General features: G+C 40.5%; 1 protein-coding gene and 1 long non-coding RNA gene across 6 annotated transcripts in view; one reads left to right on the top strand and one right to left on the bottom strand.

Annotated features, from left to right (window-relative positions):
- LOC121830839 (uncharacterized) overlaps positions 1–23,847 on the top strand; it is an 82,837-nt gene extending 58,990 nt beyond the window's left edge. For 3 of the 4 annotated variants that reach the window (XR_006074096.2, XR_006074095.2, XR_013052743.1), the window contains 3 exons: positions 19,744–19,923; positions 22,189–22,364; positions 23,084–23,847. This is a non-coding gene — a long non-coding RNA (uncharacterized LOC121830839). Of the gene's footprint in view, positions 1–488; positions 649–19,743; positions 19,924–22,188; positions 22,365–23,083 lie in introns of all 4 variants that reach the window. The other variant, XR_013052742.1, reaches the window with a different exon arrangement.
- The window catches only part of Arhgap20 (Rho GTPase activating protein 20), an 84,812-nt gene that overhangs the window by 9,536 nt on the left and 50,855 nt on the right, over positions 1–24,421 (bottom strand). For both annotated transcript variants that reach the window (XM_042280927.2, XM_006972322.4), the window contains exons 4-12: positions 23,138–23,287; positions 19,781–19,822; positions 18,824–18,908; positions 16,198–16,275; positions 13,713–13,779; positions 11,142–11,330; positions 5,065–5,243; positions 3,842–4,003; positions 438–547 (exon numbers count right to left, since the gene is read on the bottom strand). In XM_042280927.2, the coding sequence (XP_042136861.2) occupies positions 438–547; positions 3,842–4,003; positions 5,065–5,243; positions 11,142–11,330; positions 13,713–13,779; positions 16,198–16,275; positions 18,824–18,908; positions 19,781–19,822; positions 23,138–23,287 (1,062 nt within the window). The remainder of the gene's footprint in view (positions 1–437; positions 548–3,841; positions 4,004–5,064; positions 5,244–11,141; positions 11,331–13,712; positions 13,780–16,197; positions 16,276–18,823; positions 18,909–19,780; positions 19,823–23,137; positions 23,288–24,421) is intronic.

Raw genomic sequence — 24,421 nt, 5'->3', positions numbered from 1 at the left:
AATTATTTCATGTTAATAAGATTAGGGAGAAGAGGCTTGGGGTGTGGTTTAGTGGTAGAGTGCTTGTCTGGCATGCACAAGGCCCCAGGTTCAATCCCCAGCACTGAGAAAAAAGGATAAAAGGACGAAAAACAACTTAGGGGCTATTGAAATGGCTCAGCTGGTCAGGGCTCTTGCTGGCAAGGCTGATGACTTGTGTTTGATCCCTAGGACCTGCAAGTTACACACACACACACACACACACACACACACACACACACACACAAATTTTTAAAACCAGAGAGAGAGAGAGAGAGAGAGAGGCCAGTGACAAGAGAATCAGCAAATATACAACTGTAATCTTGTACCCCATGTATCTGATAACTGCCATTATTTTAATAGAAAAGCTTATAACATGCAAGTATTTTAAAGTGTTTTTTCAGACTCAAAATCATTACCTTTGAATTATATTAATTTTTTCTTCATCGTTTCCTTGGTCCATTACACAGACCCAGTGATCATACAGATCTGATGAAAAAATACTTTCCGGGATATTTCTCAGAAAATCCTAGGTGGGAAAAAAAAACAAATATTCAAATCATTCTCATGCAAAATACATGTTGAAAAAAGAGCCCTGTCAACTCCGCTGAGCAGTGTACATGGAAGCATGTAAGTTGACATCTTTCTCGGGACAGATTGGAATAATCAATTCTGGACTAATGTTGAAAAAACAGAAGGCACCCTATTCAGTGGAAACTTCTAGCCTGTAGACATTTTAACAAACTAATGTGATTGGATATGGCACTACACCACCTCAAATCCTTCCCTCTCCCTTTCTTTAAAATAGCAACTTCAAGGAAATGTACCAATTATCTGTGAGTGCTGTAATTTGGCAATCATTCATCCACCCCTCTATGTGTACTTATTCACAATGGCTGTGTACTGCTTGATATAGTTGGGATACAGAAATGAATCAAGCAAGTGGCTATGACCTTAGAACACTGGATTCCAGTGTTGGCGCACAATGACATCAAGGTACTTGGCTCATTCTTATTACACCCCATGGAAAGGTCCTTATGTATCTGAGGAAGAAAGCATCCCATAGCTGGGTTCCAGGGACAAGGGTCAGCATGTGTGCCTTGTGTAGAGGAAATGCACATATCCACATTACATTATCCTTTCTGCTAAGACCGCTGGTGGAGATGGGAGGAGAAGAACCAGACCATGCCACAAACAGGCTAGAAGCACAGGTGTTGGCTGTTTGGGGGGGGGGTGTCTTTGTTTACCAAAAGCTAAAAAACTGAATTTGGTTCTTGTAGAGCATTGGCATTGGTTCTGGGCCACCTGTCTCTGTCTCTTCTGGAATGGCACTAACAAGGCTCAGCTCGCAGTCTGATAAACCAGCATCAGGCAAGAACTCAGTTTGGTGCCGCACCTGGCTAACTTCACAGGTACCTCTTTGCACCATAGAGGCAGGTGGGAGTCTGAAATGAGGCATATTAAAGTCATAATTACTCTCTGCAGCTTTTAAAGGTCAACATACAACTTAGTGCTTCTGTATCACAGAAGCTCCGATAATGTATTAAGATGAATTAGTTGATTATGTGGGGCTCTCAATCACTGCTTATGGGTTCTGTTGGGGGCAGGAACAGACCCTTAGCCACTTTGCATATATGACAATGTAAAGTGTAAGTTGGCACAGCAAAGGCTGGTACTGAACTGTGATAAATGTGTCGTATGGACTATTAAGCGGGGATAAGGGAAGCCAGTCAATTGTAACCAGATGGAGATAATTTTACAGACTTTGTACATGTGCTGCCTCCTTAACTTTTCCACCACCATTTTTGGGGTTAAGAAAGATGGACTGCTTCTGCCTTCCTTCGTTTTTATTCTTCAAGCACAAACGCACCTACACAATGTGACACAAACATACCCTCGCAAAAGCTGCCTCTAGTTGTCATAATTCCAGATCAATCACAGCTGTGGCACTGAAGCTTTAGAAGGGGTAAAATCTGTTACTTCAAAAATGGGTTAGCGATTGTAAATCTCTCTTTAAATCCAAGTGGAAGAGGCACGTATGATCTGTCTTAAAGAAAAACATCATTGAATCTTCAACCCATGCTTGAGAGAGAACTTGCGGTGTGGCAGTGCACTCCCCACAGCTGGAGCAACATGTTATGAAACCAAACATCACAGGGGAGGCAGATGGGGAGTCAACTCTGAGTTACAATGACGGACTTGCTGTGTTCAATGAAATGCCTTCCTTCAAAACCAGAGCCTAAGCCAACAACTTTCTGGTTCATGTGGGATGAGTCTGTGGACTGATGAGCTTCCCTTGAGGTAGGGAGGCTCAGAGTCACACTATCCTGAGCAATTTTTGTTCAATGACAGTCTGAAGAGCTAACCTTATATTTAAGCAAAACCATGTAAGTAAAAAAAAAAAAAAATTAAAGACCTAAATGACTTCAGACTTTTCTTTAAAGCTATGTACAGAAAAAACAAAACAAAGTCTCCAGGTTTATCTTCTTCCCTAAAACCAAATGAAGTAGATGGGAATAAAAACCACAATTACACAGTGATGAGATTTCACTTATGTGGAACCCACTTAACCAGAGTCTTCAATCATTGGGGCGATTTTTATCTTTCACTTGCTTTTACACAGAAAATATCTCCACAAGCAGAAGCACAACTCACTTAAGGCCATGCTTCTTTGGAATTTATTTAGCAGAGGATTTTAAGAAGTGTGGTGCTGCGAAGTAGAGAGCGAGGGATTTTTTTTTCCATAACACAGGCTGAATCTGCCTAAATTAAGGAGAGAGAGAAAACCCATTTCTCCGGAAGAAGGAAGAACTGACGGTACTTATCTGTCTTTGGCATACCTGTCTAGTTAAGGTTAAGCATACCATGTATCTGTATTATCCTGGGACTGAAGAGTGATAGAAACCTGCACAAGAGATCGGATGGCCCTAGTTCACTCTCCAGAATGGTATTTGTTTCTGCCAAAGCCCACAGCAGAATTTAGACACAGCCCATCAAGAAACAACAGGGGCTCTCACAAGCCGTGGTGCCGACTCTATCAGCAGCTGGCCACTCAGCTGGGGCAGGGCAAGACAAGCCATGTCCACCCGATGGCTCAGATGACCCTGGGGCCTTCTCTACCCCTGACCAGCGCATCCCAGCCCTTTGGGAAATAGAAGTCTGAGGTGGGTCTGCAGAGACTATTGCTGTGGTCAAAAGCTCTCCTCACAGCTTAGTTCTTGTTTCTTTTACAAAATGATAGGACATTTCTAAGACCATGGAGAAGAGAATATGTTAGAACTTTCTAACTGTGGTGAAGGTGCGAAGGCCCAGCCATCCCTGCTCTCCTGCTGGAGTGCGTGAGGAGTTACAGGAGCGGGTGGGTTTTTAGGGGGCATCAGCAAATCTTGTTTTAGTTTAAGGCTAATGTATCTTTATTATGGCAAAGTTATAAAACTCTTTCAGACGTTTAATACAAGTTCAGTTTTGAAAACTTGGTCTTCATTAGGAAGGTAGAGAGTGAGGAACTCAGAAAAGCAGGATGTTCGTTGTGGCAAATGTCCTCTGCGTGTCCTGGTGATGTTACACAGTTTAACTGAAGTTTGTCTTTGTGCCTGGGGTGGTAATGAGCTGACTATCATGAGGGAAAAACAAGAGTCTATCTGGTTGTTACATTACTGGTGTTGCCTTCAAAGTTCAATACCAGCTTTGTAACATTGTTTAACATTTTTTTTTTTATTCCAAATCTATCATGGTTCTTTTCAAGCAGAACTAATGTTAATAATGGAATGAATTCTGCATCTAGAGATAAGTCTGGGGTACGCAGTGGGTGGCCTATCCTTACCTTTAGCACAGATGCTATCACAAAGATGGATTCACAGTCAAGGTGGACCTCAATTCCAGAATTCAGTTTCTCTTTTAGCTCTCTGCAGGATTTCATATTGGCCGACTGCCTGAAGATGCCTTTTGTGAGAGGGCCTTTTTGGTTAAGAAAGGAAAGCATATCCTGTGAGGAAATAAATGAAAATGGTACTTTACTCCCCAGCACAGGAGCGGGTACTAGCCTTCTGTGGCTGCCAGAAGGCCAAGGTATATAAGCACTGAAGGACTGGAGCTGGATAGCTAGATGGCCAGAAGGATTCAAATGATGTTTTTAGGACATAGAATGGTTATAACCAGAGACCAGGGAGATAGTACCCAGTCCAAGAAAAAGTGAGTTCATGAGACTTATTGTTTGACATGGTGGCTATAGTTAATAATATAGTCTTAAAAGTTTCAGAGAATCAATTTTAAGTGTTCTCCAATTTTGCTTTCTATCTGAATGTCTTTTGCATCCAGTATAGAAGACAATGGTGTGTGGGGACAAATGGCCATGAGATCAGGAAGCCAGTTATGTCCCTGATTTCCTGTGCAACCTGGGCTGAAGTCTGAGTTTTACTTTTGAATTTATAGAGTAAGGATGATAACGATAACTTTACTGTGGAGGGTAAACAAGATAATGAAACATCTGCCATAGTGCCTGGCATTTATGGATGTGCAACAAGGCATGAGATTCCAGAGTGTAGTGGAGCAGACTGCTTAAGGGATAATGGAAACAGAACAAATCTTGCTACTAGTGACTATTTTATCTATCAACCGGAGACTATTCAAACTCAGTAGTTATTTTCTGTCCTATTCTAGTCACAAACAACTAAATACCAGAGACTATATCTTGATGCTAAACATGTGAGCTATAAACAAACCCGTGTTTAAAACCTTATAAAGCAGTAGGATGATGATTTCTGAACAACAGAGTTGGAGAATGGATCTGTGGATTTTCTGACGACACAGTTTGAGTGGAATACTATTGCTAGCTCATAACAAGTCGACTGGGTTCTCTCGTACTACATCTCCCTCAAGATTCTGCAACGAGGAAATCTGACTTTCAAGTTTTGAAGTAAGGGTGGAGATTGTTAGCTAAAGCCAGGGGGTGGTCACGAACTTTCGGTTTAGGGGACAGTCACACCATGCAGCATTTCCCCCACTGACTTCCCTCCCCACGAGTTTACAGACTCCAGTGGCACTTACCAAGATAGGTTTTGGCAGATTGTCATTCTCACAAATATCTGGTAAAGAAACTCCAAAGAGCTGTCCTGGCATAGGGGATGTTGGTGACATGGGCAGGTTGTCCAGGTGAGTGCTGGAACCCCGCCAAAAAGCCCAGTTGATGATAGAGCGCCTCCTTCTAAATGTCTTCTGGCCAGAATCTAAGAAGTGAGATCAGGAGGAAACCTGTGATTCACTCAGACTTCTTTCTACAGTTTGTTCTGTAGTTTACTCATTACAGTATCTCAGAAGTGCTTATGGAGGTCCCTTGTTACAGACAGTGCTAGTTATGAAAGTCTATTAGAAATACTTGGCAAACTAAGGAAGAATCGGCTTCTTCTAATCATTTATGGGGTGGATCACTGGACTGCTGATTTGAGTTTTGACATTAAAATTTAAAATATAGAGAAGTTACATTTAAAATATAGAGAAGTTACATTTCTTAGGCTGCAGATGTAGTTCAGTGGTAGAGTAACTGCCATGCACAAGGCCCTGGGTTTCACCTCTGACACGGTACAACAAAGAAAAACACCACTCCTCTCTCATTGAACTTTAGCAACTTAAAGCAGAAAGTACTTTACATCAACACATATATTTATAAATTTTAAAGATGAGACAGGCATTATAAAAAAGCTGGAGTGAATTAGGTTAAAATTAAAAAGTGAGAAAGAGAGGAGGAGAGGATGGCAAGATCGAGGAGGACTGAGGGAGAAGGAAGAGGAGTCATTTTTGTTGTTATGTCTCTAAGAAACAAAGAATGCTTTGTGATCAGATGTTTCATTCCACTGAGAACAGAGACAGGAAGCTAATGTCTTACATTTGTTTCCCTTCTCAGTAACTGCAAAATTTCCAATGTATCTTTTTCAATACACAATTTCAAAAAGTGTGTTTAAGGCAGTATAGATGCAGACTAGTGAGATCCAGCAGGCCCCAGGGTAGTGGGGTGGAAACATCTGGAGAGAGACCTATTTGGATTGGCTGGAAGACCTAGGGATTCAAGACAGAGGCAGCCACAGCCAGTGATAGGTAACAACAAATACCAGGAAGGAGAGAAGCAGAGTGGAAGCCCCAAATAACCACAGGTAAAATCTGCTCACATCTCTGGATAATACCTAAAACAAGCATTCGTGACACAGATTCAAAACAGCTTGCAATGAACTCAAATCTGAAGAGCCTTCACATCCACTCACTGTCCGACTTCCAGGGAGAGCACAGGGAACCAACTGGTCATTAAACTCTGGGTTATGGCATTTCTATTCAGAACTGATGTTCTGCTGTCCAACACTGGCTAATAACAGAATATGGACAGGAGATAATCAAATGCTGCTTTCAAAGAACCCTCTGTATCATTTGCCTATGAAGTAACTTAGCGTTTTTTTCTTCAGAATAATCTACTTAAACCAAATATGAAACAAGCCAAACTGTGGGATGGTAAACAAGTGAGCAACATTTTACCAAACAGCATCTTGACTATGGATCATCACCCATACTTATCTTTCTTAGGCTACTGCAAGTAGGAAGCACAATGAGATGTGAAATAAGTGCTCTTGACAATGGAGTTGGGAGCCTACTTCAAACTGCTGCTTCATACATCCATTTAGACTTTCCTGTTTCCTTAACTTGAAATGGAAAAAGATGTTACCTATCTGTCACAGGCCTATTGAGAGGAACACTATGCTTATTTTGAAAAAGCATTTGCCCAGGTCATGACTGTGGGCTCTCTGTTAAAGCTACCGTGAGACCAGGCTCCTCTAGGCAGAGAAAAATCTCTTGTTTCCCATTTTTCCATGGGTTTAACAGCTGACAGGAATGTGCAGACATAAAAGAATATCATTACTCTGCTCAGCCATAGCACTTGCTTCCTGCTTTGATCTTTCTAACTTCCATTCCAAACAAAAACGAAACAGAGCAAAACAGGAAAGGGAACCAATTCTCCCTTAAGTCCAGGAAGGAATCTGCCTAGCACCCTGTGCAAATGTCCATAGAAAACGAATGCCAACATGCATGTTGAGTAATCTTCCTGTCTGGTTTGTGCATTTTAACCCATTCTAAAACTGTCACATTTGATTTTTAGCTTTCACATGCTTAAGAATGTTCTATCACCAAGTAACATACCCAGCTGTCCTATGAATGCAGACAGAGGATAAAGCCAAAATTGAGTCATGAACTTAAATATTTTCAGTGACAGTCATCCTGTGTGTTGTGCAGAACATTTAGTGTGAGACTTCAGGTTCCCCAGGACTGAGGGAAAAAATTGATTGAAGTTTTGATTTTTTTTAAAGCATTTTAGTGCATACTTCTTTCTAAATGACAAAGACTGATGACAAAGGATACTATTGCCATTAAAAAAAAACCACAGGGGCAATGTAAATATATAGTAATATATAGTGAACTAAGTGTAAATTTAGCTTTCTTAGATTTTCATGTTTACATTATAAAACTCAATACTAAAAAAGTAATACAACTTTAGCGAAAGCTTTAACTAATTGTCTTCTGGCCATACAACTAAGAACCGCCCCTCCCCCCAGTAGCACCTTCAGGTAGAGGACCAGACTGACAGGGGAGAAAGGGTGTCCTGTGTTTTAGCATCTTCTCTAAAGTTCAGTTCACCTTCAGTGGGTCTGAGCAGAGGTGGGAAGTGACAGCCCCTTCAGGCCACACCCGGAGACCCCGCTTCCCACCCACACTGCTCACCCCAGTGTCTCCATTCCAGATGTAACCAAGCCAATCAACCTTCATGTAACTTCTGCTTTGTTCCTGACACCGAAGAAAAGACTTGGGACAAGTGTCCTCACAGTCTAAGGACAGGGGAGCTTTTATGTGTTATACAGGGGACAGATAAAGAGGCAAAGTAGGGCTAAAGACATGCTTGAAGGGACAAAGATTTGTTAGCAGTGACACTGAGGTCTTGAGCTTGAGATGTAATGTTTACATCTGGAACCTTCCAATACAGTAGAATTGCTCATTGGAGACTAGGGCAAGTTTCAGGGATCTAATGTATTTTTTATCTTCTAAAGGAACTTTTATTTAATCTTTGAATTTTCAACTATATTTTAACTTTAGTGTTTTAGTTTTGTTTGTTACTGCTTTGAGACTAGAATTTTAAAGGTTCTTCCATAATGTGAACTCAATATACTCAAACTTAAAATTTACAAGTTTTCATAATTTTTCCAAGTGTCTAAAGCCGGTTTAACCAACCTCCACTCCCTTTAGTGGGCAGGGACAACACAATCTCATGATATGTAGTCGAGGCTAGACTTGAATTCTTAACGCTCCTACCTCAGTTTCCTAAGAAGGGGATATTTCCCTTAAGTTAACTAGAGAAGCCTTCTCTCAGCAATGCAAATAGGGAGTTTCGTGTATCCAATTAAGGCTTACTTCACCCAGGAAGCATACAATATTAAGAGAAAGAAATTATCTTCCTTTGTTATTTCCTCATTAACCTTAGAAATAAAATATTATTTTATACATGAGAGACCATGGTATTATAGCTACTTCCTAGGACTAAGCAATTTAAGAATTTGAATTCTGTGGACTTAAGAGACACAGAATAAGAGACATCATGTGAAATTGGTACATATGGTCTGATTCTATACACTGGCAATATATGCTGTAAAAGTATAGGTCAGGCTGCCAGGCTGATACAAGTGAGAGAGAGAGAGAGAGAGAGAGGGAGGGAGGGAGGGAGGATGGAGAATTGTCCTGCCTCAGCCTCCTGATTCCTTTTGAATTCTGATTTACACTAGTGATGAGTTGGGCCCCAGCAGGTGGGAAGGAAGGTGATTGTATGGCCAATACATTTTACTATCAGGTCCCTTACAGAAAAAAAACCAGTGAATTCCTAACCAACACTTCACGGAAACCACCTACTCGCACAACACCCTCGACCTGCCCTTGCTGTTGGTAGCTGCAGAGAAGGTGATGCGGGTGTCTTGGGAGCATGGGCTTTAGCTGCTCTCTCCCTCACCTGTTTACCTCGAGCACAGAAGACACAAGCACCATCTTCCAAGAGAGAGGAAACGAGAGAATGCAAAACAATGCATGGAGACCCTTAGTAATTACTCTAATGAAAGAAAAGCATTTAAAAACCGTGAGTTTAAAGGCAGAAGAGTGAGCATATTCTCCTTAGTTAAATTCTTATGGCAATTTTAAATTCAGCTGCTAAAAGAGCCATTAATCTGTCCATGCAGTCAGCAAGTATTTTACTGAGTACTTAAGATGCCCCAGGTGCTGGAACAGAGACCAGTATCTGGCCTCCTTGTTTTTGCGGTTGAAATCATTGTCCCCAAAGCAGTACCTCAAAATGACCAAAGGGTGTGCCCATCCAGCCTTGGGATACCAGACTCAGTTTACTCTTAGAGGAGAGAAAATGATGACGGATAAGATTTAAGTACGTTTGCACAGCTTGATGCTGGCGAGGTTGGGAAACCTGCTGTCTGATCTGTTGCAGACGGCAGTGAAGTCATCAGCAGACAGTGGCGAGGTTGACGTGTGTGTGGAGATGTGTATAAAGTGGGTGGTTCAGATTGCCCAGCCAGTGTGAGTGCTTGTTCGAGGTTGGTTATTAGTGATGCCAAGCTGCCCTTCTGCTGTATGATTTCTTCAGAGTGCTCAGCAGTCATCTAGATAGGTATGTAGTAAAGTGGGAGGGATAAGAGCGGAGGTCGCCTGCAAAGAGACTGTGATAACAATGGGGTTCGGGCCACGTGTGGCTACAGAAGCATGCGGATGTAGCGGGGACATGGTGACATCGGTAGACTCGGTAGGTGAGGGGAAGGAAGAATACGGAGTTGAGTCAGTAGGCAAGGGGAAAGAGGAATATGGGCTTACAGACAGGAAAAGCGTAATGAGCAAAGGCTGTAGCAACAACAGAACACACCTTTTAGCCCAATAAAGCAGAACTTGGGATGAAAACTGAGTTTGCACCTGATGACTGCAATTATTTTAGAAACTTACAGGTATTTTAGTATGAAAAAAAATCAAAGATTTTAAATGGGTTAGAGGAGGTCCAACTGAAAAGACCTTGGCAATGCATAATATTAACACTTAAAGCAAGAGAAACCTTTATAAGTACTGATTTGTCACTTCCTTCTAAGTTTGGATAGCTGAACACACATTTTTTTTCTTAAAGTAGGGTCATTCAGCCGTGAGGTCAGAAATGGAGAAAAATGAAAAGGCGCATTTTCATGAATGCTGCAGTAACTGAACACAGATGAAGAGTTTCATCCGGCACTCAGCTGATGCCAATAAGCTGTCAGGAGGAGGGAGGGTGGCCTCTGATCTCTCGAGGTCCATGCCTTCTCTTTAAACCTCTTACTCCTCGAACTTGTTCATTAGCAGAAGGCAATGTCACTATTCACTGGACCAGCTGACAAAGGCAGACATAGAAACACAGTATCAATTTCCTATCACCCTTATACTTTTGAGTTTCAATTTTCTTTTGTTTCTTCACACAGTCTTGCTTCAGACTGAGCACTTTAGTGCAAGCCTGGGTCAGGGCAAATTATAATGCTCTTCTGTTGAACATCACAGTTACCATAATACAGCCTTTATTATGGGGTAGCAACGAGACAGCTATGTTCATAGGGAATTCATGTTAGATTAGTAGGCTAAGGGGAGACCTCGGTGGAAATCATATTAGTTTTCACATACTTATCAGGACCAAGATCCCGGTCAGGGCATCACAGTCTTCTGACACCCATCACAGACAGGCTCCCTTTATAATGTGATCATTTGGGGGGAGACACATAGTGGAGTGTCCGACAGCACAAAGGAAGCATTGAAGCACCTGCAGCATCACCCGTGCCTTTGACTGCAGTGGGCACAAGGTTAAAGGGGAGAGGGGACAGATTATTGTCCCTTGTCTCCAAGTCAAAGGCAGTAAAGCCTATTGCTTAGTTTATAGAGCCAGCTTCCAAAATCCCGTCTTTTCTTTTGAAAACTCGTATTGGCAAGTTCATCTGGGTGGAAGCTGGGTCTTTGCCTTTGTACTAAATTGGTGTTCAGGAATGCAAGCTTTTGCTGAAAGAGGGTTCTATGAAGGAGGGGAAGCGACTCACTGCTCAGTTGCTGGGCTGTCGCCAGGCGGCTGGGTTTCAAGATGAACTGGCACTGCATCTCTCGGGGCAGCTGTTCCATGAGGAAAGGCTCTTGGAGCTGGGATGGGGTGGCGGAGTCTTTTGATCCCTGGGTCAGAAGGGCAGTGTCTCGGAGATGGCTCATTTTAATTCCATAAGGATACTCATGCCCTACAAAGAGAGAAATCCAAATGCAGACTTCAGGCTGACTGAGCACCACCAGCAAGTGCTGCAGACTGGAGTGTACAGTGATTTACACCTGGGACATCTGGGATAAAGAATCCTTTTGTTCACAGAAAGATCCACGTGCCTCGTCTACAACTGGGGCCTCTGCACATCGCAGGTGGCTCTACCAAATCAGAGTGGTTGGCTCACAGCAGACGAATGGTGAGAGAATGAAAAAATCTTCAAAGAGAAGGATTGTAGACACCAGTTTATGAATTGCATAGTTGGCCTTTTCTAGGTTTGCAGCTAAGAGTATTTAAGAGTATCTTATTTTCTCCCTTGACACCAAAGGATCTGTAAATCTTTGGTGATCTGTATTCTAAATCCATAATGGACAATATTTACCTTGGCTGCCATATAAGCATTGTATAGATCAAACAAGGAAACACTAGTTGGTAACATTACATTTGAAAATAGGGACAAAGACGCCTGTCTGGTAAGGATCACTACAACCTGGCAATGGAGCGGCGAGGCACTGCCCCCCTCCATTGTTCGTGTTCCTCAACACAAATTTAGTACAAAGGTGTGATGGCTCATGCCTGAAATTCAACACTTGGGAAGCTGAGACAGGAGAATCACTGAGTTTTAGGCCAGCCTGAGTGCCATAGTAAGTGCAAGACAGGACCTAAAACAAAACAAAACAACAAAACCACCACCACCACCAACCCCCCAAAGATTCACACTATTATCTAGCACATCTGTGTGGGAGCGATTTTCTTATTCTGTTAGTTGCATAATTAGTTGTTCACAGCCCTGGGATTGGCTTCTCCGATTTGCCTCTCTTTGGGGCTGGTGTTCATAGAGTCGAAAGAACTGTAGTAGGTTCAGAAGACAGATGTAACAATGAATGGACAAACTAAGGAAAACCGAATCCTGTACATCTGACCATAACCCGAGTTTAGTTGGTTAGACTCCAAGTAAACTCATTGCTGGGGTACAATCCTTCGATCCTGCCATGATAGAGATCCTTTAAGCAATGATAGTACATTTTCATCTACAATCACTGAATGTAACTCAGCAAGCCTTTCCTTTGCATCTGATACAGGGATACAAGGCAAATGTGATACTGACATTTATACATTACAGCAACTTCCTAAGACTAAGGCAACACAGCCCCTAAAACAGCAATACTAAAAACGAATCTATAAAAATGATGACCAGTTAGTCCACGCTGCTTTGTCAATCATACTAGCAGAACATTTTAATTTCATAGTTTAGAGTTGCAGTACTCAGTGAAGTTTAAAGTAGATCTATGCCTAAGAGTCACAATCTACTTAGTTCTAATGTGTTAAAATTATTTTAAATATTTATTTTATTTTTAAATGGCATTTCTTTGTTGCTTATCCACTTTTGAACACATGACAGCATTTCAAAGCCAACCTGTCTGAGGGAATCAGTTTTGCTCTCAGCATGGCATGGCAGATTCCTATTTACCGCATATCAGAGTACACAAACACCTCATAGAAAAGTTTGGTGTTAATTACTCAGATCACCGGAAACACTCAACCATTCAAGAGTAATCTCACTGACAATGGATTGTACAAAATGATGCATATAACACACATTGCACAGTATCCCACAGGTAAGGAGTGTTTTAAAATTGCTAACAACTTGTTGTAGTTGTTTTAGGATCTGAAACAGATTCCAGACCTTATTTTAATTGCCCTATTTGTTAGAGTGAAATTACTAACCAACAAATAAGTTATAATCTAATGATCAAGCATTCTTCAGAACAGTGGGGTTTTGAATTTCAGGCTAGCCTAGACTACCTAGTGAGGCATGGTCTCTCAGGCAAAAATGAGAATCATGAAAACAAATGGAATTTTGGCTAGAAAACCAGTAAAGGAGATTACTAGTTAGTTGGAAAACTAGTCAGTGAAGACTTTTAGGAGTTAAAATGGGTTAATGTCACTTTCTTCACGATGCTAAGGGAATTCTGGGTCATTGCAGATGTTCCGTGCTCAGGGATCGGTGACAATGCACCACTGTACCCTACCCAGTACTCTGTGTATGGAGGCAGCCTTGCCATCAGAGCAGGGGTGGGAGAGACAACAGGCAGCTCAAGACTCTGATAAACAAATCAAGACCAATTCCAACATACACTGCTCTCTTACGGAGAAGAAACCCCCAATGAAGGGCTTGGCAAGACCTGCTTGTAAAGTAAAAAAGCCAAGAGGAAAATATGTTTCCCAACTATAATCATTAGCAGCCTGAGAGAAAAGATCCCATTGTTTAGCTCATAGTAAACACTTGGTATAGGAACATGGGCTCAAGATCATAGAGCCAAAGGAAACATGGGTGCTATCTTAGACTTGGACAGGCACTCACCGATAAGTGGGTACGGCGCTGCTTCTTTTCCAGAATTCACCCACAGCTGGTAATCTCTCTCAGAGCCCTTGAGATACAAAAAAATAATAATAATAATAATCAAAACAAATCTTTCATGTTAGGTCCTGAATGAGGAGAGAGTTTGGGCATTTTATGCTATTTCGATTCATGGGTACATATAGTTTGGAGGATTGTAGTGCTTATTCCTGTAGCCATATCCTATTTAAAAACAGGGTCCATCCCTCCGGGTCCTCTCATGCCCACAGCCCCTGTGCTGACCCAGGATCTCACAAATTGCAGTGGAATTAGACTCTTCCTTCCAGTGTTCCACAGAGTGTGAAAGCCTAAGCGAGCCCTTTCACAAAGGAACAACTCACTTTCTGGTTCTAAAAGGCTGGTTCTCACTTCTGAGAGTCTGATGGTCTCAGAGAATACTGGACTTAACATCCAATGTGCCCCTGCAAGACAACCTTCTTACCCAGAAAACCATAAACACGGCTGTCTGTGATACTAAAGTCAGGTCAGAAAGGCCAGTTTTTAGCTGCGTTTAGCTTAGTTTAGAGCCTCTGGGCAGCGGAATGACCAAAAGGCTTTCAGGAGATAGTTAGCTGCATTGACTACATTTGAGGAACTCCACCCAGTCCTGGGGACAGAAAGGATAAGACTTCTATCTAGAGAACAGGCTTAGTCATGGAAATCAATAAAATCATTCACTAGTGATATATAATCCAACAATACTATAAATCCCACTTGAAAGAAATAATGCTAATTATGTGGACTTTGCTGAATCCTTCTGGAGGGACAAGACAAAATCCTTATATGCAACTAGAATAGAGATAGCCAAGTCTGTTGGAAGCATTTCATTGTTCTGCCTTTAACTTGCTACCAAGTCAGGGCCTGGCCCTCTAATAGAGGGCTCCGGCTATTGCACATGCCATGCATTGCTCCTGGCCACAAGTGCATGCACACACAGATCATTTCTTCTCTACCTTGTCCTTTAGACAGAAGAAGAACAATCTAATAACAATTTTAGGCAATGTCAGAAACATTGTACGATATCTCTTAGAATGGGTGTAGTAAAACAGTCTCAATTCCTAATTAATTTTTTTTTTGGCATGAGCAGATCAGACTTTAAAGGAGAAGCCCAAGAAAAAAATGCATCATGAAGTAGTTAATCTTCCTTCTTAACCTAAAACTGTACACTCTCTTCCAAAGTATGTTTGTGTAGGTTAGAAATCAATGTATAAATACCCACTTTACTCAGTGCATATACAATTTAATTATATTTTAACCATATTACTAAATTTTACTAATCAGATTTTTTAATCCCAAATTTTGATTGCCTTGAGTCATTATGGGCTTAGTAGCATGGGTAAGAGCAAACCTAAAACAAGCAGTAATATGATGTCTTAAGTGTATCATGTCACAATATAGTTTAAAAAATGTACTACATTTATTGTGTGTTTGAGTGTACGCACACACACACACAAACATGTTTGCCAATACACATGTGAAGGTCAGAGGATAACATTCAGGAGTTAGTCCTCTCTTCCTACCAAGTGGTTCTTGGGGATGGAGCTCATGTCATCAGGCTTGGTAGCAAGCACCTTTACAGCTGAGCCTCTTGATGGCTTATATCACAGTGCATTTAAAAAATAAAGCCCCATAGTTTAATAGAGGAACTCTCCATGGGGTGCTAGCAGGGAGGCAAAGGGAGCTCTCCAGTTCTCCTCCCCTGACCTCATTCTCAATATTCCAATCATATCCACTAACAACATTCACAAAATCATCCCAAAAAACTAAGGGTCAGGTTCAAAGCAAGATAGGCCGGCATGGTAAGCTCAGTAATGCTCTTCAGATCTTTGACAGAATTCAAAGCTGTGTTTTTATTGACTAATTCTTAAGAGGAACCAGCTGTTAACCTTAGGACTTGAAGCCAGTCAACACAAAAATTGTATTACAGAGCAAACCCTTAGGGACTGGTAATCATCTGGAGATTGAGTCTTAGAATAAAAACACTATCACATGATCAAGGAGGTGACGGATAGTCAAAAAGTGATAAGGGAGTGAAGGAAGCCACAATTTTCTTATAAAACCTTCACCAATTTTTTTGTGTATGTGTACAGGACATATAATGAAAATGCACATTATTACTCATATACTTTTTACTCTAAGATTCTAGTTTAACCATTATGTCTTCAGGTCACAGAGGCGTTAAAATAGAGCAGCATCCACATGCTAACATAAAAGCTTTCCTGTTTTTTTACATCTGAGGGGTAAATGTAACTTTGTTATTGGTTGTGTCATAATGGAAGGGATTATACTTACATCTAATTTGCTAAATATTATTTTGAATCTAAAATATCCAAGTTTAGAAGAGTATCTAGGTGGTGGAGGCAAAGGAATCACACATTGAAGGCCAACCTGGGCTACACAGCAAGACCATGTTATATAAAGAAAAAAAAATGTAGCAGAAGTAACTTACAGTTATCCCTAACATTTGTAGTGACATGTTGATAACTTCATTTGCTGTGTCTGAATTCATTACTGTTATAGTTTTAAACTGTGGAGAAAAAATATAGACATAAATGAATAGTTTAACACTGGTGAACAAATGATTGTCAGGCGATTATCCCAAGGTGACTGTTGATCCCAAGTATGGACAGCATGGAGCACAAGCCCTTCATTATAGATCACTTCCATTCTCTGATAGGTTATGGCAATGAATAATGCATTACTTTCTCTTAATTGAGGTGGCCCATCGAGCTGCAGAAAGCTCCATGAGTGAGAAGACTTGAACCCAGTCCCAGTCAGTCACAAACACACAGGTACACATCAGCAAGGCTCTTCCTCTGTTCTGTCCCTACATGTGCATTTCTAGAACCCAGTGGGCATAGAGACAGGGACAGAGCAGACCTTGTTCTGTTGAGTGCTGTTCTCACAGTATGGGTTTCATTTCTTTGTTGTGAAATCAGTTAAAGAGAGACCGGGATGTGAACTGCTCACTAAAAGGATTTAAGACTTCGAGTAAGAACTCTCCAGGGTTGGGCACTGGAGCCACTGGGGTTTGCTGTGCTGCAGACCTTCGCTGGCTTAAAAGACATGAGTCTATGAAAAAGTGAAAGTTCTAGGAATCCCACTCTGTCATCTGGATAGGGCCATCTACCGTAGTTTTCCACTAACAGAAAGACAGTCTGAGATGAAAAGGAGAGAAACCAACTACAGCCTCTCAGTATCTGGAGAGTGCACTGGACCCCGAGAGACTCACATACAAGGCGTGCTATTGAAAATTAACTTGGTCACACATGTAAGTAATATGATAATTATTAGAAAAACTAGCAATTGGTGTTCTGCCCCTTAACACAGGGCCTGCTTGCATGGTACAAATAAGTTGCATGAATGCAAACAAAGTGACAGGAAAGGAAAAAGGTGAGACCCACTGATAGCCATCACTTGTCTGTCATCTACAGATTTTTCTCCTAGGAGCCGGTTACCAGACAGGGCAGACTAGTAATTGAACCAGTTTTTTGAAAAAGCATGTACACTGATTTCATGACTTTCTTTTACTTCCAAGGATTATGCCAAAATGTCTCAGAGCCCAAAAGGGAGGAGAGGGAAGGCCCAGAGTTTGGCATCTACCAGAGTGGCATAAAAATGGTAAAAGGCAGGCTTCATTCTAAAACAGGTTTTTGAAAAGGCTCTGCTCCCCTCGCCCCACGTTTGAAAGTCCATCTATTCAATTAAAGAAACTCTACCATAAATTCTTTTGTGTAGTGAAGTACCATGTTCCCATATAGCTAGTGTCTAAGGCAATTGTTCTCACACTGGGCATAAACATGCTCAGCACTCTAGTTACTGAAGTGTGTCTCCCTATAAGCCTTTCTGGGGGATGGAACTCATGAGTTTCACCATACAGTGCTTCTTGCCTAGTGAAATATGAAGTAGATAGAACCAAAAATGTTCTGAGTTTAGTAGAATTCGTCAACAAGCTACACACAACTTAAGGCTAAGAATAAAAGAATTATTTCCATGGATGCGTTCCTACTGGGGAGTCACTCCCCTGAAAGAGACTCTTCACTGACACTCATGCAGGGAAAAACCTGAGTGTGTCACGGTACCTTGATTTACCCATGACTGCATCTCGAATCTCTTCTTCAAAAATGAGTGGGACATCAGTTTTTTAAGCAGGTGTTTTCTATACTTAAATGTGATAAAAATTGGAACCATGAAAATCCTTAATGTAACCAATCATATCAAAGTAAGCAGAAACACACTTGGGTTTTGATTTGGTTTGTCTTTGTTTTCTCTATTTTACTGGAGGAGATCTGGGAGTTTCTTAGTCTAAAAATTTGAGTATATCCTTAAAGCAGGATCTTAGGAGTTGGTCAGAATGTTTGTGTAACTTTTTTTTTTTAACTAAAACAGAACTCTCAAGAACTACATTTGCATGCACACAGTGACTATGACCAAGAGCTGCTGTGTAGTATTACAGCTCATAACATCGTGAAAAGACAATTTCCCATCTTGTTCATGATAGATACTGGTTTGGCTCTTATGTTACAATTTCAGCAACAAAGAATACAAAGAATAGACTACTGAAGACTTGATGTTTATCATAAAAACATGGTGATCCCTACATAATGTCACCTCTATCAGAGCCGTTCTTTAATCTCAGGATTTAATTCATAAGAACTCAAAGAATGAGTTTTCAGAATCAGTCGACTGAAGTGACAAGTTGGGAAGAACTACTTAATAACAAATGTCTCCTGTGGAGTGCCTACAGTGCCTCAGCAGCTGTTCCTGAGAGGACCCAGACACACATTCATGCCAGGAGAAGAGATTTCCGACAAGCTGTGTTCTAGCCAATGTAAAATGTTCAATATTGCAGTTAATATGAATTTTCCTTGCTTCATTCTCTCCAGCATTTCTTTTCATGCATATAAAGACACACATAAATGCACACACTCCTACCATGGTAACCCCAAATGCCAGCCTTCTGTAGTACACACTGTCTGTCTGTCAGCCCGCCTGCCTCTTTTTTTTTTCATCCACAATGTTTTCTACCTTATACAGGGACATGGAATTTAATTTTCTGTCTCAAAAACACTTACATAGGCACAATTCCCAATGTCCTTGGCGAAGATTTTGAGGGGAATGCTCTTCGGGTAGTCCTTCTCTTTTTCTAGAGTGATGTATCTAATCAAATGCAACAACAACCCAAAACAACACTGAGTCAGATGGGATTCACTAATGGCTCATTAAAAAAACCAACCTATTTTGATAATATTGTCACTATACTTATATGCTCTTTTTTGGTGGTGGTGGGGAGGACACATGAAAGACTCAGCACAATCAGATTATATGACAGGTTGAAAGGGAATTTCCCTCAGGTCTTTAGGCATGGGCCCCCAAAACAATGGGACATCCATGACAAGTGGTATTGGAGGTGAGACTAGGTAAAGGTACCTATGAGTGATGGTTTGTCCTTATAGCCTTCCTGTCTCCTCTGAACGGGTCTCCACCTTGCTGGGGAGCACCTGACTACACACTACTACTGTACAATGAATTCACACTTCTCATTTAGCTGCCTGGCGTGGTGTAAATCTTGATTTTCCTATGGGGAGGGGGGAAAAAGAGGAGGAGAGAACTTTGCCTCTGATAACCCCATATTGACCGTTGTATTTGGTACAGTCAATGGCAGGGATGATAACCAATTTTCTGAGACACTTTGAATAAAACCCTGCAATTATGAGGACTTAAAATGCACTTTAAAACAAATGACCAGCTCCAATTGGTAGCTTGGAGACTACACAGAGAGAAGACATTGGTAATTCATTTCTTTATTGTGACCCCAGTGTTCCCCTTCCTGGCAAGAAGTACTTGTAATAAGATAACTTTCTTTACATATGTTCCAGCTGGTGTACAACCTGAACAATTGGTTATTTTGCATATAAATACCAATTTCCATTAAAGAGAAGAAGGGGCATTATTGGGGTACATCTCTGCAGTAACATGTTTGGTTTAACCACAGGTTAATAAAGTTAACAATATGTACACTGAAAAAATACCTCTGAAGGAGAGAGAGCCATTTGTCCTTTTGTTCTGGAGAGCTGCAACCAAAGAAAACGGAAGAGAAATGAACCATATAAAATGTTGATGCCAACATTGAAAGTCTGCCAACTCAGGTGACTGTATCAACAGCTTGCTGCTGGTATGTAGCTGTACACGAATGCTGTGAGCTTCACATAACCACTTAGAAGATGCTACAGGCATTCCAGCCCCCGGGAAAGCTCACATAGTTCAGGACAGCTTTATTAAATCCAAGGCAGAGCTTGTTAATATGCCACTGCTTTCACCAATGGTATTAGATCAGGGGCCAGGGGCTTGTGTGGTGGAAAGAATATCTGAGTTGGAAACGAATTTTTTTTTTTTTCAAAATTGTATGTATATAAGTGAGATCATCATGGGCAAGCCACTTCTCTGAAGCCTCAGTTTTCCTGTCTGTAAACTGGACTAATGATTCTCTCCCAGTGCTTGTCATTTTCAGCTTAAGTTGTCATTTATAAGAATAGAAAGTACGCTTAATATTGAGATCAAAGCAAGGTTTGGCAGACGGATGGAGATGCCTTGGCCCAGAAACCAGTCTACTGTCAGGAAACATTTTGTTTTCATCTCATATACACAAGGCAAAATAGTCATTTAGTAGATTTTTTTCAAAGCAAACTTATTTTTAATTTCTAAAACCTTCTGGTTAATATGAATGCACATACAATTAATATGCTTCTACTGCCACTGCTGAATTTGATGTTTGAATTTAAAAATTCATCCAATTTATTCTTTTTTGTTTGTTTTTGTTTTTTTCGAGACAGGGTTTCTCTGTGTAGTTTTGGTGCCTGTCCTGGATCTCGCTCTATAGACCAGGCTGGCCTCGAACTCAGAGATCTGCCTGGCTCTGCCTCCCGAGTGCTGGAATTAAAGGCATGCGCCATCACTGCCCGGTCCAATTTATTCTTATATGAGCCTGTCAGTAACAAATTTTTAAAAGTTTCTAGTCTCTGTATAGAAGCTGAAAACATTCCTTGTTCCAGAAAAATGTTTAATTCATATTTGTAATTTGTTTTAACTTTATTGCTTAACTATCTTCATATAAGCAATCTTTCAGGATTGGCAATCAGATGATATATTATGCATTCTTTTATCATGGAATGTAACATTTTCATACTTAACAGTTTTTGGCATCTGAAGGTTTTTCCTTAAAAAGCTGTGTGTGTATATTTGTTGGAATATATGCTACATGTATGTGGGTGCCCACAGAGGCTAGAAAAGGCTGTTGAACCCCTGGAACTGGAGTTACGGAGACAGTTGTGAGCTATCTGATGTGGGTGCTGGGAACTGAACTCTTCACTACTGAGTCATCTTAGTCCCTTGTCTTGTGTAACTCTCCTTCAAGAGGTTTTTTAGATTCAGTTATATAAAATACTGACTAGAAAATGTGTTCTAGCACCCACATTATGAAATGAAGTCTACCTGTGCCCCATTTTTGGCTGTGGTTCTCACTATTCTGCTTTCAAATGCACAGGAGAGGATTGTGCTTGTTTGGGTAGTGTTTTGTGAATGCTACAGTAAATGGGAACTACTTTGTGTCTCCTTTCATTCCAGTACCTGTGGCTGACAGACTGAACTTTAGTTACTGGACATCATCTTCAAAGCTGGTACATGCTGGTGCTTTCTTCCAGGTCTTAATACCCTTCCTCCCAACTCTGTTCTCCAGAGCCCTCAAGCAGTTGCTGATGTTTGTGTTTTGCTCAGAATTTTAAGCAGTTTTCTCCAGGGCGGTCAGTCTGTTAAGACTGATTTTTTTTTTCTGAATTTTTTCAGTCTGTTACCATTTCTCCACTGTTCCTCTCTTACATCACAGCTCAGGTGTAAAACTAGGGAACAATGGTGTTTACTAATAACCAAACTCCTGACTTTTTTCAGATTTCATCAGTTCTTCTGGAAATGTCTTTTTTTCTGTTCTAGGTGCCAACTTGGGGCCACACATCACATTTAGGGACAGTGTCTCCTTAGGAAAAGTCTAATTTCCCAGTCTTTCCTATTTCTGTTTTCACTTGGGCAGCTTTGAGGAGGAATTGTTAGGGAGTCTGTAGACTTTTCCTCAATTTAACAGATGTTTATGATTCAATTAGAGATGTGGTTTTTTTGGGGGGTGGTGGTGGTAAATAGATACTATAGAAGTGAATTGTTCTTATCAAATTATATTGAGACCTACAGGATATGGCTGGGAATATTAACCTTTATTATGTGGTTAAAGAACCATACTTTGCCCAGGCAAAATGGCCCTTAAAAGTATGTGGTCACCCTCACAGGAAATTGCTTCCTTTTACCAAGCAGACTAGACGTCTGTCATGGAAGGAAAAAATAGAATGACACAAAAATGTGTGTCTGCTAAACAAATCCTTAACATCCCATACAGGTCAACAATGCACAGCAGAATGGAATGGCATGCCCATTCAGAACGAGGCCTGAGTTGTTTGGGGGTAAAGCAGGAAGAGACGCAGAATGAAAAGCTTCACGTGTATGTGATGAACACTAAACTCTTTAAAATGGAAATCAATACTGCAGCTGCTGTACAGTTGTTCAAAATCACAGGTATGAGTTTTCATCAGCTCATCCTGAGCCAGAAAGTCAAATAACCATGTTCAGGCTGAAAGACAAATACTCCATATTCATTCATTCTCTAAACACATGCCAGCCTAGATGTGGGTCTTGGGAAACTAATTTACACTCTTTAACAAGGTAAATATGGTTATGATTACCACATCTCTATAGATAGCAAATCAGAACTTAACATACAAAAGTACTTTTGACACATTATCTGTGTCACAAAAGCTTTTTTTTTTTTTTTAAATTGAGAGCAAACAAGTTATTTAAACGTAACTGAGCTAATTTATAAACAGTGCTTCAGTAAAGGTGTTTTTTTGTGGTTTGAAAAGACTGATCAGTCTTGAAGTCTCAACATTTCAAACAAATTGACAGACATTAAGAATGGGATGGTTCCTAGATAGATCACTTTATTCTACTTCCATGATTTCATAATTTCTTTTCCTTCCAATTGTTTTCATAGAAGGTAAAAACACACATACAACAACAACAACAAAACCCCACCAGCTAACCCAAGGTAAATTCCTCTTCTAGTCCCCAGTATTTATCACTAATTCTTATGAATAAGAATCAAATATTCTTCATATGGAAAGTCAGCCATTTGAGTACTTTTACTGACAAAGAAAGAATTACTCAATACACAGAACAGAGTATTTTCCTTAAAAATTAGGCATGGAGTTGGTAAAAACTATTTCTCTTTGTCCTAGATATCGTTCTAGTGTCTAACCAAGGTAAACCTAAGGACAAGCCGTGGTTCTTACCTGAAAGTGGCCACAAAGTTCACTGTGGGCCAGCCCAGGACAAAGGACTTCAGGGCGTTCGTGTTGCCTTCCCCCACCTCGTCCACGCAGCTTGCTGTCCACATGTCAGTTAGCTTTATTTTATTTTTTATCTTAAGGTTGTTGTTATATCTAGTGAGATAGAAACCAAAATGGGTGCTCTCGTTATTTTGTTTCTTGAGCTTTATGGGAAGTTCTCTATTTGTTACGAGAGGGCAAAGAACGTCTTCTTGGCCCTATCTCCTGTCCCTGGAACACCAGATTGCAATGTGGATGGTTGCTTAGGCCTCTGAAACACTGGGCAAACTCAGCTCTCACGCCTGCATTAATGGGAGCAGATATCTGTAAACTGACATTGTATATATGTTGAGTACTACATTTGGATCAAAACCCAACTTAAATTTATTTCTGTCATAAAAGTTAATTTAGTATCTGTAACTTGCTTACTTTCAAAATTATATCAATGAATATATATATAAAAATATGTTTTATAAAATGTTAAGTTCTTCAATCTTAGATACTGAAAATGAGTCTAGGATCAGAGAAATTTATAATACACTTTCAAAAAGAATGGTTGTTAAGACTGGTTTTAGAAGCACAGATTGCCTTAAATTTTGCTTAAGTTTTTTTTCCCCAATCATTTTCTAGTATATTCTTACAAACACTGAAAAATTATAACAACAACAAAACCAGAGGGGTTGGGGATTTAGCTCAGTGGTAGAGTGCTTGCCTAGCAAGCACAAGGCCCTGGGTTTGATCCTCAGCTCCAAAAAACAAAACAAAACAAAACAAAAACAAACAAACAAAAAAACCAGAACCTAAACTAGAAAAAAAAAAACCCTAAACAAAAACAAAACAAAGTAGAGCTAACACAATTAGCATTCAACTCTAGGGACCTAGAAAGTAAGCTACCTTAAATTGGCTGTGATTGCTTTTTGGCAGTTCCTTCCTAATCTTCTGTAGACCTTTGATACTGAAATACAATATATTTTGACATAATTGACAGATTTAATACTCATGATGGGTCTGAGGCTTAAGTAGTTAGAAGGCATTGAGAACTATGAAGAGAATGCCCAGGGCAATGGATTTCCTACCATTCAGAATCATTGGAGTAAATAAAAGCTGCAATGAGAGCAAAGATATAGCACATGGACAGCCCTCCCCAAAGCCCCATGTTCCTCTACTACAGAAGATATAAAGCTTAATGAGATTTATACTATGAACAAGAACTTTGAAGGAGCGATGCACAAAGGGGACCAAGTTGCT

This window comes from Peromyscus maniculatus, chromosome 7 (genome assembly GCF_049852395.1).
Source record: "Peromyscus maniculatus bairdii isolate BWxNUB_F1_BW_parent chromosome 7, HU_Pman_BW_mat_3.1, whole genome shotgun sequence".
Taxonomy (NCBI): domain Eukaryota; kingdom Metazoa; phylum Chordata; class Mammalia; order Rodentia; family Cricetidae; genus Peromyscus; species Peromyscus maniculatus.
The sequence above is the reverse complement of the archived record's forward strand: the minus strand, read 5'-3'. Positions and strand labels throughout refer to the sequence as shown.